Source organism: Ailuropoda melanoleuca, chromosome 14 (assembly GCF_002007445.2).
Source record: "Ailuropoda melanoleuca isolate Jingjing chromosome 14, ASM200744v2, whole genome shotgun sequence".
Classification (NCBI taxonomy): domain Eukaryota; kingdom Metazoa; phylum Chordata; class Mammalia; order Carnivora; family Ursidae; genus Ailuropoda; species Ailuropoda melanoleuca.
The window spans coordinates 89,708,938-89,727,692 of NC_048231.1; the positions used below are offsets into that span (position 1 = coordinate 89,708,938).

The following is an 18,755-nucleotide window of genomic DNA, read 5'->3' on the forward strand; positions in this document are numbered from 1 at the left end:
GGGCAGGGAGATGATTCAGAGGCGCAGGGCCATGTCTAATTTGAACCCTCAGTGGGTGCAGTGAAGGGTTTGAGTTACTGGTTTTCTGCAATGCAGAAGTAGTGAAATGTGTATCGACCTTCAGGACCGTATCTGGAGGCACTGTTAGCAAGACATGTAAGTGCAGAATAAAGCATGACCAAACAGGACGGCCTCCTGGGGGGCCACAGCGCACACGCTGCGTCAGTCATCAGGGGTGAACTTTTGTGGCCTGTTGATTCCGAGAAATAGCTGGGACGACCTGCCAACAGCGGCTCCCACGGTGGATATTCATCTGGCCAGCAGAGACTGCCGGGCGCTCCTGCCCTTCGCCAGTTGCTACCCTTCCCGCTGTCCTTCAGGGCTCAGGTGACCCGTGTGCTGGGCTGGCTCCTGCCCAGCAGAGCCCTGGGGAAGCCGCCTGGAGAAGGAAGTTTCCAGATGCTGGAATTGAATAATTTAGTTTGGTTTCTGCCTTGTTCTTGCGTCTGAGCCCTTCTGGACATGGAGTCTTTCTGATGTCCCCATGCCTTCTCCCGCGAGTTGACCCAGGGATGCCTCACGCAGTAAGGTGTCCTCCTCTCTGCTCCTCCCCTGCCTCCTTTCTGGGCAAGCTCTACACGCTCCAAGTTCCTGCTGTTCAGGCTGTGTCCCTGGCTAAGCCTCCAGCACTGTATGAAGCCCCAAAACAAGCCCAGATTCCTGAACAGTCGGCAGAGACCTTGCCTCAATTCACGCGCCCAGCCTGCTGCTGCTTTCTCTTTACTCAGTGCAATTCCTCCCGCGTTTCCAGGCAAGTTTGCTTGTTGTCGCCCAAGGACAATATTTTCCTTGCTTCTGAACCTTGGCTCTTGAGACGTACCCCATGGGGGCTACCTTCCTTTCTTCTCTCTGCTGATCCATCACCTTCTTTTATGCCCTGCTCAAAATTCACCTCTTTCAGAAAGATGGAAGATGAAAGAGAAAGTAGGAGCTATTGATCAAAGCTGTGCTCATCTAAAAATAGCACAAAGATGATGTAGACAGGCTTGTCGGTAATTCCTGAACCATTTCCAGTGAGCCAGGGCTCCCTGATGCATGAAAGTGAGTTCTAAAGAGCTGCACAGCCAAGTTATTAGAACTTCGACTGCCTGGCCCCCTTAAGAGGCTGGGTGGCTGGGGTAAATGGAGGGGGTACACAGCACAGGACAGCTAAAACACTGCGAAATGACTTCTGAAAACTGAACCCTGAAAAAATCTATGACATAAATCTATCCTATGACAAGATCTCTTCTCATTTTTCCTCTTAATATCAGTAATGGGGGAAAGTATAGTTCATTTCCAGTTGTAAGTCATTTTCGGTGATGTTTTGTTGTACTCTTTTCCCCCAGCAAATAGTCAAATGATTTAAAAATTTCATTTTTCGGGGCGCCTGGGTGGTGCAGTCGTTAAGCGTCTGCCTTCAGCTTAGGGCGAGATCCCGGCGTTCCAGGATGGAGCCCCACATCAGGATCCTCCACTGGGAGCCTGCTTCTTCCTCTCCCACTCCCCCTGCTTGTGTTCCCTCTCTTGCTGGCTGTCTGTCTCTGTCAAATAAATAAATAAAATCTTAAAAAAATAAAAAAATTAAAAAAATAAAAAATTCATTTTTCTATTATGACTAAGACATATTTATAGATTAATAGTTGTTCTAAGCTAAAATAGAAAAGCTTAGTAGTTCTAATAATGATTCCTATTTATTGAATGCCACTCTAGGCCAGTTATTTTTTTATACATAAATTAATTTTCACATCCCCTACCAAAGGGTGATTAGGACTCAGGACTCCAGAACCAGGAGACAAGAGACTCCCACCCAGTCTGTGGGCCCCTGTCCTGGCAGCCCCAGGAGACTGACGCCGACACCAGACAGACCACTGTCTCCTCATTCCTCCCGGATGTAGACAGAGAAAAGAGCAAGTGAGGGGATGGAGGGGACGACGGAGGTGAGACCCTTAGAACTGCTTCTGATACTAAGATGGAAACTTCCTTCCCTAAAATAGAAGCAGGCAGATGGCTTTTCTGGGTCAAATCTGATCAAGAACATGTGGTTTTGGGGGAAGAAACGCCTCTGAGGGCGTCTGGGTGGTGAAGTCGGTTGAGTGTCTGACTCTTGGTTTCGGCTCAGGTTGTGATCTCAGGGTCTTGCGATGGAGGCTGGCGTTGGGCTCTATGTTCAGCGTGGAGTCTGCCTGAGATTCTCTCTCTCTCCCCCTCCGCCCCTCCTGCTCATGCTCTCTCTCTCTCCATAATAAATAAATCTTTAAAAAAGAAAGGAAGGAAGGAAGGAGGGAGGGAGGGAGGGAAGGAAGGAAGGAAGGAAGGAAGGAAGGAAGGAAGGAAGGAAGGAAGGAAGGAAGGAAGCCTCCCTCTGAGATGATTTCTATCTGGAACCATCTGAGCCCCTCGTGAAAAGCAGAATTTTAAAAAGTCTCGATCTGGTGCTACAGTGTATGCGTGTCCGTGTTTGTTCAGCGCAGCACAAAGCCGGAGTCTGTGCTCTCGGGACCACGCAGCCGGACGCGCAGTCCACCGTGCTGGAGGCTTTCACAAAACGGTTTCGGGGCAGCGAGGCTCCCAAAGGATTTCAAAGCTGCTACAGCGAAGAGCTGGAAGGCATACCCTGTGCTGGCAGGCAGAGGAGGCTTGGTGTCTCTTCGATTTTCTTTTTTAAACTATTTCAGCCCAAGCGGCATCTGCAGATCCACGTGGGAGGGAAATGCCAATCTGCTCACTTGCGCACACATGGCCCAGCGGAGCGGGACGGCCAGGCGGCCAGCAGGCCGAGGCGGCGGCGGCCGGCTCCTCCCATCTGCCTCCAGCCGCCCACATGCCCAACACACACGCAAAACAGTAGGGATATTTAGACAAGAGAGTACTTGGTAATTAGAAAATAATTGTGGCTTCTTTTGGCATTCTTTTTAATATGAATCTATCGAAACCCTTCACTCGTATGGGGCTTCTCGGAAGCGTGGCTGGGGAGGCGCCAGTGCCAGAAGATACCGTGAAATATTAGCACCAGCCAGCCATCTGCACATCCAAAACGAGACCGCTCCAGAATGTGATGCCCATTGGCAAGAAGGCATCAGCTCTCCGCCGTTCTCATTAGTGCGAAACCTGCTGTTGCAAACACAAGCCCATTTTAATGAGACGTTCATTTATTTTTTTCATTTGCCTGTCACAGAGCGCCACGGTGGAGCCCTTTAGGAAACTGAGACACTTAATGTATGTGGCCACCCCAGGTTCCTCGGGTACGAAACGCCCAGCTGGACCCACTAGGCCCAGCTCAGGGCCTCGGTCTATGGACCTACCACTGCCCGCTTAGAAGACAAACAGGAAAATCAATGGGAACTGAACGGGTTCGAAACTGAGCTAAAACACTGGCAACCACTGTGGGCGTTTCTGAGACCCCAGAACGCTATCTTTGGTGTAAGGGAGCCCACTGCACACTCACCTTATTCGTGCAAGGAAAACAATCTATCTCAGAACAGAACGTCAGGGTTTGGGTGGTGGACAGATGGCCACACAGCCCCACAGAGGCCATCCATAGGAGCCCCCGCTGGGACAAATCCCACTGTGGGCACCCCTTCTTTCCCTGGTCTTCCCAGTGTTTTCAGACTGATGAGGTCAGATGACAATAAACAATAAGGGCGTTTTGGAAAAATAAAAATCTAAGCATCCATGAAAGGAAGCAAGGACAGCTGCATCCAAGAGAGGTACCCTGTGGGCTGGCTGTTAAATGCAAAATCTGGGAGTAGAAAATCCTTTCCCTTCGACCGTCCCTCCAAATTAAACTTGAAAGCCAGCCAGAGGGGACAAGGGCTACAGGGTGACTTTGACTTTTCATTTTGTACCTTTCTATAATTTTTTATTTTTTATTACTTGTGTTGATATTATGTTGATAATTATAAATTATGACTAAAGAAAGTACCCTGGTCTGTTGAGAGGGCTCTGGCCACACCCACACTCATGTAGGGGTGTGTGTGTGTGTGTGTGTGCGCGTGTGTGTGTGTGTATATACATATATATATATATGTATATATATATATGTATATATATTCTGATCAAAATATGCCCTGTGCCTTTTTGCTATTGTGGAACTTTCTAGAACTCTGTGGCTACATACATCTGCAGGATCTCTATGGGGAAAGCAGGCTGCAGGCTGCCTCATAAAAAAATGAGCATTTTATGATCAGTAGCCAAGGAATCGCTTCAGAAGGATGGCTGGAGATGGCAGATTTTCTGAAAAGATGAGATGTGACTGGCTGAAGGGTTTTCCCCAAACCCCTTTTCAAAACAAAAATCCCAAGTATGTTCTTTTTTTATCCAAAGCTGGTGCCCAAAGAGAACAGTATTTTAGAGCAGAAGCCAGGCGTCTTCTGTGGAGGCCTGCTGCCTCTCGAGGGAGGCCGCACGGACCCATTGGGGTGCCCACATGGCCTCGAGCAAGCGTCTTCTGTGGTTTCACATGGCCACACTGAGAAGTAGCTGGTGCTCCTCTGGGGGACTGTTATTTGAATTCTAGGAGGTCTAGCCGCTCCCCTCAACATTCCGGGACCCTCTGGCATAGACACCCTCTCTATGTGTGGTCACTGGCCAGCACGGAGAGCCCCTGGGAATGTGCTGGAAATTCAGAATCTCAGTGAGAACCTGCATTTTCACCAGATACCGTGACCCATGTGCACTTTCAACTTGAAAAGCGTTGATCACACTCTCCGAGGTGACCTAACAATGAAGTCAGGGAGTAGTTAAAATCATCTTCAAAAACCATCCAAGAAGGCTGTCTGCTGGGGGATTCCAACTACTGTATAGAGCATTCTGGAAAATGCAGAACTGCAGAGACAATCAAAGACCAGTGGCTACCAGGAGCTGGGTGGGCTGGGAGTGGGGAAGGAAAGATGAGTTGGGGGCACAGGGGAGCAGTAGGGCAGCGAAACCACTGTGTATGATACTGTCATGGTGGATTCACATGTGTGGAACCCAGGGAAGGCACAGCCGGAAGACTGAACCCTAATGTAAACTATGGACTGTAATTAATCACAATGTACAACATTTGCTCCTTGAGTGTGATAAACGTGTCGCACGGATGCACGATGACAGTAATAAGAGTAAACAAAAGAGTGGGGGTGAGGGAGCCTATGGGGACCCTCTGTCCTTTCCACTCATTTTTCTGTAAGCCCCAAACTGCTCTCAAAACTAGTCTGTTAATTCGACAACCACAACAAGCTAGTGGGGCGGGCAGACATTCACTCCCAGTTTGGGGTGCAGGAAACCATCCCCAGCCGTCCTTCTGTCATTTCTTCTTGCCTGACATGAACGTGAAAACCATTCTGCCCTTCAGCCAGGCGGAACCCCCCACTGGCCGGCCAGGAGACCCTGCGGGCTGTGGGGAGGGGACGGGGTCCCCGGGAGCTGGGGTGCCCCAGCCAGGCCCTGCGCCATCTCCGCTTGTCCTCTGGCGGGGTCGGCCCTGACTTTACAGAGCGGAGCCATGATGGAACCTTCGCTGGGATGTGGGAATGGGGAGAAAACACAGGTCCGTCTACGTCGTGCTCCAGTAAACTGACGAGGAGCTCACCAAATTACTAGTCCTGGGGGAAGGGGAAGCATGGCGCAGATTCTAAAAGGCAAGGGTCTGGCCAATCTATGCATCTCACTCTCTTTGTTTAAATATGAATTTAATTAAACAGAGAATTATAGCTGGATGCGTGAAGAATAAAGGAAATGGCCTTGTGTGTTAGAAGCCTCCTCTGTCAACAGTAGCACATTCAACAGCAGCGTGACAACTTGACCCAATGGGGGAATTCAGGTTTTCCGTGTATACAGCAGCTGGATGCATCTAGAAATCTCCAGGTCAGGAAGGGGGGTGGGGAGGGTTTGGGCTGTGCACCGACCCTGCTCAGCACCAGGTCCTTGACAACACAACCACGTGCAAACACACAAACAGACAAACGACATGAAGTCGGTAAACATGCTAACAGTGGGCACAAGGATGGACTGTCTCTCGGGAGTGACTGCCGATTCCGTCTCTCCATACATCTGGTCACAAATCCTGCCCCGAAGTCATTTCAGGGAGGCCAGCAGGTGATGGGTTTGGAAGCAGGGGTGGCACAGAGTTCGGCCGGAAATAGGGCTGTCACACCGCAGTGTGTGACGCAGGCTACCCGTTCTCTCTCGAGGGTTCGCGGATTTCCGCCCACAGGACTGTGTGCTGCCGGCTGGTGGCCCTTCGTTCATAAGGGGTGCGAGGTCGTCTTTTCTGCCAGGGTCCCGGGCGCCGTCTTCTTACCGGTGGTGGAGCTGGGCTGAGCTTTGCTTTTACTGGCACTTGGCTGCTTCTGTTTCTGGCTGCTGTTTTGAAGTGATTTCAGCCCCAGCATTTTACAATACTTGTTACACTGGTGTAGTGCTTTGAACTGATCGATGAAGGTCATAGAGCAGTTGCCTTTAAATCCTTTGTACCTGTGTGTTTGGGTAGAAGGACACAGACTTTTTAGAAACAGGACACTCACCAGTTTTAACAGGGGAGACTAAGGTACATGGAAAATATACTGATTCCTGCTCTAGGCAAGAAGGGCCAAATGCCTGCCGTTGCTATTGACAGAAGAACCAAACCCTGTGGGAGTGAGTAAAGGCGAAGACCTGCTAGCATGCACAGTACAGACCCAAGGCCTGTGATTACACAAGTGTTCTAGATGCTTCTGGTTCCAATAAAACAGCATGTTATTGCTCTTTTTCTTTTAGTCATAGTGACTAGAGCTGGACCATCTTGATAAAAATTAGATCTCTTGGTGGTCTGAGAGCCACCCCAGCCCACCCAGAGGTTCTGAATAAAAAAATTCTACAGCTCTAGGGCTGGAAGAAATTATTTAGTTTCAACCTTTCAATTTATAGTTAAGAGAATTTAGGCCCAGAATTTCTGGCACCAGCCAAGAAAACAAAGCAAGTTGGTACAAGAGCCAAGATTCGGATGCAGTCCTCTCAGTCTTCCTTCTAGAGAAGAACTCTGTCCTGTGTCACGGCCCCCCCCCCCCAACTCTGCTCCCCAGCAGGAGAAGAATATGGGACCTCTGTCACTGGCGGGCTCTAGAAAGGACCATGCTGACCTGCCTCGGAGTAATCTCAGGAGTTGTTCCTTTGGGTTGGGACATTTCGTACTCAAACTGTAAATGACTGTTTTTTCACATCCCAATCACAGAAGGTCAGTGTCCTCCTTGAGGGGACAAGCCCCAGGCCCCCAATCTCTCCACCCATCAAGAAAGCTGTTTGATGGGCTGTTGAGAGGATGAAATGAGAAAATCCACACAGATCACCTCGCTCAGTGCATGACATGTTGTACAGATTTCAGTTAATGTTGGCCGAGTTAATGATCAATATTATAACATTCCATCTTGTGGAAGGGAGGTCGAAGCTGAGAGTGAAAGGTGAGGGAGGTGAATGGGGGTGCAGGGGTGAGCCTGGCATACAGAACGGTCGGCATAATTTGTAGGGCCCCCGTACAAAATGAAACCATGGGCTCCATGTTCAAAAATTATGAAGACTTTGGAGACAACGACAGTGGAGCCTGAGTTCAACGAAGCCCAGGGTCCTTCTGAGTGCGGGTCCTGCCAGACCACACAGCATGTCCATGAAACTGGCCCCGCTGGGTGGGGGAGAGCTCTGGCCAAGTCTGATTAGTAGGCCAAACAAGAAATCCGGACTCTTTCATTTGCTGGTAGAAACCACAAAGGTGAACGAACCTGGAATGAATGGGGACCAGGACTGTGTGCTTTTCCCTATGAAATCCAAGCTGGGTTTGAAGCTGTCAAGGGAATAAAAGGTTCCTTTCACCCCTGGGGCCAAAGCATCAGGCTTGTCTCTCTTAACAAGTTTGTTACAAATCCAGCCTGCTCCCCTCCTCTCCCTCCTCCCTGCGAGGGAACGCTCTGCTCCTGGGAGCCCACAGTCCATTTGCTTATGAAAAATGACTCAGTTCCTAAAGGCCGGACTCCCTCATTGAGGGAAGAGTCAGCAGGAGACAGGAGTTGAATCCAGCAGGGGAGAGGAAATTCCACTGCCCACCACGTCATCCGTCATCCGTATGTCTCTATCTTCTGCAGGGCACCGCGAGAAAGGCTGAATGTCAGCCCCACTGCATCCATCTGGTGTCTGAGCGCTCCCCGGCAGGATGGGGGCAGGACGCGAGGCCACCTGGGCCCGTGCGCTTGTCAGACGTGATGGAAAGCCCGACCCCGTCCTTCTGCTGGAGGGAGGCCTCGCTCCTCACACAAACTAGGAAGGTCATGGGCAGGGGCAGGCTCCCCGTCTGGAAACAAGTCACGGTCACCTGTCTCAGGCTGCCTTGAGCCTTTTAAACATTCAGACAACATCTAGTTTCTGCAGAGAAAAATCACTAATTCACACTGGGGCCTCCCAGAGAATGTGAGAGTCACTTCTTAAGCACTGTCTGGCCACCAGGGAGCCCTTCTGTAACAGTCCCCATGCTCTGGAATGGGAAAGGCTGAGTGTGGGCAAAGGAACAGGACTTCTAGGCAGCCCAGCAAGGTCTGCCCTCCTGACTCTCCCCTGGGAGCCCAGATCTCTTCCCAGAAATCTGGCCCCTTCTTTTCCTTTACATCCCTCTCTTTAGAGTCGTCACGGAAAGCCAGAGTAGGGCAGCAGGGACTGAGGCCGGTTTTTACTATAGATGGCCATGGGCCTGGTGATGCCCTAGAGGGAAGGCTGCTTTGCGTGGTCTAGGAGCCCCTTTCTTAGCACCCCCAGCTCAAGTGCATTTCTGTGGAGCCCTCCCTGACCCTGTCCTCACCACGAGGAGAGATCGCCAACATCTTCCCTGTATCTTTAAGAGAACTACATACACTTCTCAGAATTCAGGGAATGCTTCACATCTCTGCACAGACTGTCATCTCTCCTACAACACCACCTGATTCCCAACATGCCTGTCGGGGAGGGGGGCTTTTCAGTAAAGGTCAAGGAAACAAACGGACACCAGCCCCATCCTCAGGGCGGCCTCAGCTTGGCCCAGAGGGTCTCCAGATCACATTTCTGAACTTCTCTTTCTCTCTGGATCTGATTTTGGACCTTCAACTTGGCATGTCACACAATAATGAACTTCCATCCCTTGCCTATCTCAGGTCTCAGTTTGGTTTCGGTCTCAGTCAGGGGAGCTGGGCCGCTGCCATGACTGCCAATTCTCTCAGGCTCACAGCCGTGGCTGATGCCTTAAAAGAAAACAGGGCAACATCCTTTGTGTTCCCAGATCAATTAACCCAGAGTGTTTCAAAGGACACAAAGCTCTCCTATACCACCAGGCAATGGGGAAAACAGGTTCTCCTGCCTCTGGTCCCCCTTGCCAGCCCCATGTGCCATCTGCCACCAGCAGGAGTAGAGGAGACCATGAATCTCAAATAGCCAGACATCTCTCCAGCATGATCCCCACTCCACTCACCTCTGTTGTTCTTGTTAGATGGACGTACTAGGCTGAACAGGGTTCCCTCCAAGAGGCATATCTTTCCTGGAACCTCAGAACAGGGCCGTGTTTGGAAATAGTTATTATAGTTGTAATTAAAATGAGGTCACACTGGAGTACAGTGGGCCTTTAACTCAATATTTCTGGTGTCTGTGCAAGAAGGGGAGAAAAGGTACAGACACACAGGGAGAAATACCACGTGATGACAGAGGCAGAGCCTGGAGCGGGACATGTACAAGCCTGGGAAGGCCGAGGATTGACAGCCACCTTGGGAAGCCAGGAGAGAGGCCCAGTGGGGCACATCCACCCTCACAAGCTCCAGAAGGAACCTGCTCTGACACCTACCTGCACATGGGACTTCTGGCCTCCAGAACGCCGGGGAGTATATTTCTGCTGTTTAAGCCACTAGGTTATGGTCATTGTTTATGGCGGCCCCGGGACTCTAATACAACAGAATAAAACCTTGCAGAACTTTCTCACACATTTCCCTTTTTAGAAAGCTTAGCTCTGTGGAATTTTACTAACTGGATCTTTCTATCCTTAACCTCAAATTAGTATAATTTTCTAACCCATCACTTTATGTTGATCTGTCCGTCCTCCCTCATGACCTCTAGAGCCATACATTCATTCCACCGAACATCCACTCAGTGGGGTCTTTGCTTAAATACCCTCCCCTCAGATGGGAGTGGTGCATACAACTTACCCGGGGATCTTGTTAAAATGTTGGTTTGGGCTCAGTAGGTCCGGAGTGGGGTCTGGGATCCTGTATTTCTAAGGAGCTCTGGGGGGAGGCTGATGCCACTGGTCTAGGAGAAGCCAGGAGAAAACTAGAGTGTGATGACGTCAAGTCATCCCTACTGGACCTTGGAGACACCCTTCTATTGGAACACAGGCATATGGTTTGTTCGTGAAAGTTGTGTCATGCAACATCCTAGGAAGCTTTCTATTTCCACAACCCTGTCCCGACTCAGCACAGGTTTCTTCAGTACTCACTATGTGTTGGCAGCCATGCTATGCTGATTTCTTGCCGAAAAACGAGTCCTCTTTTCTCTCATCTTGATAATCAGACTCATACAAAAATTGCCAGCTGACGGCATGGCTGGCTTCTCTCTCTCTCTCACTCTGTCTCTCTCTCTCTCTCTCTACTCATCACGGCTTCCCTGTGCCATGGATTACCTCCAAACACACCTGGAGAGGGGAAGTGGGTGGAGCCAAGTGGCAGAAACTTCCAGATCTGGCTGTGCTGAACAAATTAAGGTTTTTATCTGGCTTAATAAGGGATCTGTTAAAGGAAAAGCAACAGGGAATTCCCATACTTCGGGTGATCCTTTCAGAAGCAAGCCAGAGGCTTTTTATAGCAGAAGTTTTAGTTTGCTATCCTTTCTGAAGAAACTTTTAATTTATAGGGAATGACGACAAGGACCTAGAATTCAGGTTGAGGATGGGGGTGAGGAGTTGAAATAAACCTCTAGTTTTGGGGGCTGTGTGTGTACAATGAAGCTAGGGCTGGATTTATGAACAGATAGAACAGATTGCTAAAAAAGGAGGGACCAGGGGAACCCCCCACTCCGGAACCATCTGGTAATTCCTGCAGTTCCCTCAATACCCTCCATTTCTTCACCTGTCCTTCCATTAGGCACCAGCTAGACAGCAGACATGACGGGGAGGGGGTTAAAAAGGATTCCTAAGGTGCGCGGTCCTTTTCCAGAAGCTGGCCGTCTCATAGGGAAGACAGATACACAAACAAATAATTACCCTTTGCTGTGGTAAGCAGCCACAGGAACCTGAGTGACGGGGCTTTTCCCGCCGTGCGGTGGGTCCTGAGGAGGATTCACACAGGAAGGAGGGCTTGGGGTTTATCTGGCAGAGGGAACAGCATGGGCAAAGATTCAAAGGACGTTCAGAGCAAGAGCACGTGTTCTGAGGAGGGATGGGGCCAGAGGACCTTTGTGGAAGGCTTCAGGAGCCGTGCTACGTAATTGTTCCTGCAGGTCGGCATTTCCCGAAATATGTTCCAAGCAGCAATAGTCCCACAAGATGCTTTGAAATAAAAATCACCGTGTGGTGTAAGCACCGCAGTTAATGCCCTATAACCTCTCTCCCTGCGCCCGTGGGCCTCGAAGTCACCCACTGGCTCTTTAAACGCCATGTGAAGTCTCACAGCAGAGACACCACCTACACGTCTTCAACCCAGGCTTTCCCAAGATTATTTGACGACAGGAATCTTGTTTTCACACAATCCCTTTGGAAAAATGCCTCCGTCAGAGTCATTGAGCTCTTTGGGGTGGGGATGCTGTCATGTAACCACATCTGTGTTTTCGATCGAAGTTGTGTTCTGAAGTTGTCTACGAGCTGCCCTTCCTCCCTTCGCATCCCAGCCCCACAAGCACCATGGGACCCTGGTCCAGCCACCACCACCTCACCCAGACTATGGCTGTAGCCTCTGGGGGCTTGTCCTTGCTGCCCACCATGTTGGGCAGTCTCTCACACCACCCCCAGCGGAAGTCAGATTGTGGTCACACAGCTGCTCAAGTGGCTCCAGGTCCCTGAGAAGCCGCCCCAGCTTCTTCCCTTGGCCGACAGCCTGTGCTGCCCCAGCCTGCCCACTCTCTGCCCTCACGCCTCCTCTCAGCCACTCCCTCAGGCCCGTTTAAGCAATAGACTGGAGAGCCTCCATGGAAACCGGCCCTGGCACTTTCTTCCCTGATATTCGCCAGGCTGGAAAAAAGCAGAATCATAAAGAGAGGAGGGCAAAAGCAGCCCACGAGTCTGGTTCTCTGGTTCTGCTGGGCAAGGGCGTTCCAGAAGCCCTGCACCCTTGCATGGTCTCTGCTGTCTTGCTGCTGAAGGAACCCCCACAAACCAGGAGGGACTCTGTGCCGTGAGCCTTGAGGAAGCGAGAGCAGGAGGGAGGCCCTGGGGAAGTGAGGGAGAGCCAAGCATCTACGATGGTCTCCGTTCTTGTGATCATAAGTCCCATACCCCCAGATATGCCGAAAGCACATAGTCCTCTCCTTAATATCTGAAGCTCAAACTGAAGTCAGGACACAGCAGGCCAAGGAGGAGATCCTGGAGATCAGACAGCTCTCAAATTGGCCATTGGCGAGTCATCCACTGTCCTCAGCCCCAGAGCTGTGATCCCCAAATCTCCCCCTGACCCCAGGTTTTAGCTGCAGAGGGAGGAGCCCCTTTAGGGTGTAGGGCTGGGCGGTTAAGATGAAAGGACACCAGCGTTCCCATTAAGGTTCCACGATCCCAGCAGGGGATGGGAAGGAGGGTGGGCGCCAAGGCCACATTTTCAGTGGGCTCAGGATGGGCAGTGCTGACTGAGGCGCCTTCTTCATGTGACAAGCCCTGAGTCCTCAGGGAGGGTTCCGCTCCTCTGGAAACTCACTCCGCAGTAAGCCCCTCGTTCTTTATGGGACACACACACCCCCCACTCCTTTTTCTAGCTACCTTCTAGACATTTTCCTCTCTTCTGTCGACAAACTTGTTGAGTCCGTGGTACCTTTCTGGCACGTTCCCCCTTCCGTCCGTAACCTGGCTCCAGCACACTTTGCTCGGACCTTCCCGAAGGCACTGAGAACTTCTTTCTGGACAGTGTGGTCTTCATCCAGCCCTATGCTCTCAGGCTCGTGGGAGCCCTGACCCTCTCAGCCCTCAGTTCTTCATCTTCTATTTCCTTCCTCCAGGCTTCCAGGCTGTCCTGCAGGGTCCCATCTCAAACCCATCAACCTCTCCAGGTGTTCCTTCTGTTCAGACTTGCCTCTGAGGCTGGATGACAAATGGCAAGGAGCCTGGCTGCAGGTCCCTCTGGTCCTGGGGATGGCTGGCCTGGGGGGTAGTGCCGAGGAAGGGGGAGAACCCCACAGCTCCAACTTTACTAATTTCAACAAACCGTCCTTTGCAAGACTTTAGGGCAAAGATCAGGAGACTGCCATGCTAGTCCCACTCCATGAAGCGGGTATGTCCTTGCTGGCTCTTGGATCCAGGAGACTCTGAACACACCCTGAGAACATTGCTGGTAACTCCAGGCTGGCCAAAATTGTGAAAAAGGTACATGTTCCCTTCATGGGCCTCCAGACCTCCTTGATGGCCAAGACTGGCCAAATAAGCCAGCCACTGGCCAACATGCTCTATGGTGTAATGGCTTGATCAGATTAAAACAGGATGCAGGCTGCCTTCCAGGGATGACAGTGGGGGCCGTGGGGGCAAGCGGAGAGTTAGGTGTTAAGGTACCTTTCTCAGGTCCCTTAGACCTGAAAGACTGTCCTCCGAAACCTGTGTTGGCAAGTCAGCTGGAATGCGTGGCTTCTATGGGGACACAGCCCTTCTGTGAGAAGCACTTACGGGATGTCAGGAAATTCTGTCCCCAGGTAGCTTTGTTTCCTACCCTACTGGAGGATTCATGCATTAATGGTCTGTCTGGAGTCATCACACACACACACACACACACACACACACACACACGCACACGCACACGCACACGCACACAAACCTATCACAGGGCTGCGTATCTTGAATACAAATCCTTTTTCTTTGCATCCCCTAGCTTGTGTTGCCCTTTCTCTCCAGGCACAGGGGGTCTCAGACTTGAGACTGCCCATGGGCACATGAGGCTCCAAGGTGGGCTGCTCTTGGCAGTGAGGGCGGAGCCTTTTTCCTGGAGCTCAGCTCCACTAAATGTGGGAGTCTGTTTTAATCTTGCCTCTTTTTTCAGGGCTTGTAAGACGAGAGCTGGACACACACTGACTCGAGCAGACCCTGCTTTCTCGGGGCAATTGTCCTTACCAGGCTCCTGCCTTGACAGTTGGGTCCCTATCACCTCATGTTTGCCCTTCTGCAGGGAACAAGCCATTTGTCATTCCGTCCAGGGTCTCCTGGATTTGGTTTCCATATCAAGGACTGGACACTGCCATGCATCTCACGGCTTCTTCTTTCTTTCAAGTGTAGAAACCTGAGATACTGGCTGCCGGTCACCCTGAGGAGTGTCCTGTGGTGCCCTTCATATCACACCTATGTGGTCCGATGCTTACTGACTGGGAAGAAATCTGCTCAGTGCCTTCTTCTTTGTTTTCCTTTAATCGGGTGACATAACATGAGCTTTTTTTTGAACCTATAAAGGGAAAACGTATTGGCTCTGGTGCCCTCTGGTGGCCAAATACGATCACGCCAATCTCCCCAGAAATTCAACCCCTGGCTGGGGAGGGGCCCCCGTTTGCAGGACCTACTGGGACACCTGCGGGTCAGCTCCCCTACATGTGGTTTACACGGGTTTTGATTTGGTGAAGGTAAGTTTCTAAATCTCCAGTTATAGAATTAGATGTTTTCCCTTTTCCCCTTCAAAGAATTCTCAATGGCCAAGCGGTTCCAAACGGGAAAAATATTCAACTGTCCTGTCAGTGTCTCGGGTCTGTCAAGAAAATGGGTCATTAGATGTTGCAACAGTGCTATTTGCCACGCTTTGTAGCCTGAAGTCTCCGCACTCACCGCTGCTGGAAGCTTATGGGTCTGATGGCACAGGTGATGTGTTTCCAGACATCTTCCTGTCGCGGGCTCCCGGGAGAAATAGGACATACTGCTGCTGCCTTCACAGTCTTACTATCAGGTAAAGTTGCATCAGAACAAATAAGCCACAACGGTTCCTATTTCATTTTACAAGACTGTCAATAACTTCCCTCAAAATAGTCGCATACGCTCTGCTTTCACTGAACAAGAGGACAAGACAGGTTGTACTTCCTGGGATGTCAGCAGCCAAATACACGGTGCAGATTGAGACATAAGGGAACATTTTCTTTAGATGACACAATGGCTTCTCTTCCTGCCAAAGATTCTGACCACTGCTGGCCAGAAAAAGGTGGGCCCTAGATTTGGGAGATCTTTTTCTTGCTGTTTTAAACAATAGAGTGCATTGTTTATCATTGTTTTAAATTAAGTTTATTTTTTTCAGTAATCTCTACATCCAACGTGGGGCCCGAACTCATGAATCCAAAATCAAGAGTCACATGCTCTTCAGACTAAGCCAGCCAGGCGCACCCCTGTTTACTATTATTATCATTGTTAATTATTAGTAGAGTAAGTCAGATTGGCCTCCTCCGTGCTTCTCCCATCCCTGCCTTGTGTTCTTTCTAATGTGGTTAAAAGACCATGTGTAATGCTGCCTACACGGAACACTGCTTAGGATTTTGCCCACTCCCCAGGCTCTTCTCGTTCCAGCAGGGATGCACTAAGCCCTCCAGGGTGCTTGGTAAGAATAGAGAGGAAGTGCACGATGGACACTTAGCCGTCAATCCTCTCTCCTGCTCTCCGGAGCTCCTCGGGCACCGGCAGCGCTCCCCAGCCTCTTCCCCAGCTTGCGATCCTTCCCACCTGAACTCTCTTCAGCCTGTCTTGGAGCTGTCTTTGAATCAGAACCTTTCTAGGTCTCTCCCCTTTGAGCTCCATGTTGCAGCTCTGGCTTCCCCTGCAGTCTCTTCAGCTGAATCTCGGCTCCAGACGCTGAGGGTCTGCTCCTTTTCCTTACTTCGTAAGGGCCTTACCTCGTACAGCACTGCGTCTGCAAGCCGCCTACCCTTTCCCTGCACCTCTTGCTTCTCGCTTGGGAAGGAAGAAGCCTGGACATGGTTGATGGTTCTCAATCCAGAGCAGAGGGGTTCCCAGGGGCCCCCGAAGAGATCTCCCAACCACTTCTTACACTCTAATCGAGGGTCCCCCTCTGATCAGTTTTTTTTAAACTGGGTTTCTAAGAAAACTTTCTTTGGGGGAAAAAATTGTGACTTAGGAAAAGTTTAAGAAAAGTTTTTTTAAAAACAATGGACAAGATGATCTAATATCCCTCCCAAAACTCTCAAACACTTCAGAACGGCCTTCTCTCCCATCTCCTCCCTGACCACTCCTTGGGAGGGAAGGCCATAAGGAACATTTTACAGACAACATTTTGCCCTGGGCTCCAGCCATCACCTCTTCTAATGGGTCTTGGGCAGTTGTCCCAAGCCGGATAAGTCACATTAAAGCTGAGAACAAACCCAAGGGATTGGATTTCTTTTAAAATGAGGACTAAAATGTACAATGAGTTCCCAGAAACTGTTAAGATGCTTTTAAAAGATGTCTTAAATAATCATGCTTTTAAGCTCGTCTTAGTTCTTGAAACTTTTTGGGCAGGTTTCTGCTTTGTTTTGGTAGAAAGTTGTTCTATAGAATGGTATGAAATTTGCCTATCCTGGCGTCAGGGCTGAGGCAAGAGGGAGAAAGGAAACCAATATTGATCACGCATATACTGAGCTTCTAGGCCTGGATGCAGATTAATGGGGGAATCCTCAAGACAGCCCTCTGTGTCCCCGCCCTGTAGATCAGTGGCTTCTAGAACTTAAAGTCACGTGACCAGGGACGCCTGGGTGGCCCAGTCAGTGAGGCTTCCAACTCTTGGTTTCTGCTCAGGTCATGATCTCGGGTTGTGGGATTCAAACCCCACGACGGGCTCTATGCTCAGCGTGGAGTCTGCTTGTCAGTCTCCCTCCTCCTCTGCCCCTCCCTGCCAATTACACACTTGTTCTCTCTCTCTCTCTCTTTCTCAAAGAAGTAAAATCTTTAAAAAAGATTTTTTTAAAGTCACCTGACTACCTAGCTGGTAAGACAAGAACCCAACATTCAAACCAGGTGTGCGTGATGCTGAATTTGCAGTGTCCCACAGAGAACACAGAATCTGTTTTACTTGGGCAATGCTTTTGAGGTCCAGAAAAATCCCTTCATAAACAGCACCATATAATTTCTTTTCTAAGTGGGCAAAATTGTCCAGGGCAAATGACTAACTCGGGTGCGAGGACTGCAGGCACGCGGTGGCACTGTACCGCGCACGCCAGGGTGCGTGGTCACCCATGCCACGAGCCCGACAAACGCCAGTAACACAAGCAAGGCCGCCATTGGGAGAGTCACAAGTAAATGGCATGATCAAGATTTGAACCCAAGACTCTCTCTAAAACCCCTGTTCTCCCTACCGTGTCATATGTCATACCCCTCCTGCCATGCTCTCCTAACATGGCCAAGGCCACAACCAAGTTTCTGCACTCATCTGATGTTTAGGGCTCTGGTCGGCACTGGGGATGCAGTACGAAGAAAATCCCCACACAAAACTGTATTATCCTGAGCCACTTTTGAGAAGGAAAATCTCCAAACTGCATCTTAGTTCTAAACCCAGACCAGAAGCTCTGTGCAGTCAGTGAGAACTTTGTGAATCAGAGTCAATGATCTGGAGGTTAAAAAGTCCCTTTTCCACTTTTCCCCCCATCCCTCTGCTTTTCTCTGCCCTTCACTAAGGTTGGAGATGGGTTTACTCCTTGAAGCACTGCTGTTGCTGATGGGTGGAAATAGCCAGAAAGCTCTCAGGGATAAGTCCTTAGCAGCCAGAGGAGAGGAAGCTCTATTAATCAGGCCATTCTGTTTCCTCTGTTTCTGATGTTTTGACATCTGGGGTCTTGCTCACCCTGGAGAGACGACATGTCCTTCCCGGCGTTAGCCAATTCCTAGAGATAGTAGATGACTGGCCTTCTAGAACACCTTTCACATGCAAACTAGCCCATCTGAAGCCCGTTCCCAACACCTCTCTCCTGGGATCTCACAGCTGCCCTCAGGCACCAGGGTCAGACTCAGACGCCCCCCCCCCACCCCAGAGCCTGCTGACATTTTTCACGCTAGCCAATCCCAAGCTTGCTTTCCCTGCCTCACCCATTCCTTCCCTTGAAAACCAAGTCAAAGTTGTTGTTCATGTTTCTCCCCACACTCCCTCTGTCTCCTGGTGCTCCCCTGTGTGGACCCCAAAGCCTGGCCCTCTTGGGGACCATTAGCAACAAACCCTTCTCAGCGGCTGTTGTCTCCTTTTCCACCCAGAAAAGGATTGGCTTCCCCATTCCTGAACAGTAATAATGCATAAGCCATCCATCCCTTCTAAAAGTTATCTGTCCCTCTATTTCGTCCTCCTAACAGTCTTAGGACACGGGAACAGTGGGGGCGGGCACGAGCAAGGGGTGGCTCCAACCCAGAACTTTATTGTCACCAAGAACCAGAAATTGCCTGCTTTCTCCTCAATGGTGGTCCAGCAAAGCAGAGAGAAGGCACAGTTGTTTAAGAGATAAGCCAGTAAGAGTTTACAGTGCCGTCCAGGCATAGCCCACACGGAGCCAAGCAACACCCTCCCCTGCACTGGGAAAACCAAGCCACACACCCACCAGAGTAACTCATCACAGCTCCTCCCTAGTCA

General features: G+C 50.3%; 1 protein-coding gene across 8 annotated transcripts in view; it reads right to left on the bottom strand.

Annotated features, from left to right (window-relative positions):
- Positions 1–5,694: 5,694 nt before the first annotated feature.
- Positions 5,695–18,755, bottom strand: part of ALPK2 (alpha kinase 2) — a 143,924-nt gene continuing 130,863 nt past the window's right edge. For 5 of the 8 annotated variants that reach the window (XM_034643335.1, XM_019806439.2, XM_019806440.2 and 2 more), the window contains one exon: positions 5,695–6,495. In XM_034643335.1, the coding sequence (XP_034499226.1) occupies positions 6,267–6,495 (229 nt within the window). In that variant the 3' untranslated portion in view covers positions 5,695–6,266. The other 3 variants (XR_002143966.2, XR_004620508.1, XR_004620507.1) reach the window with 3 other exon arrangements.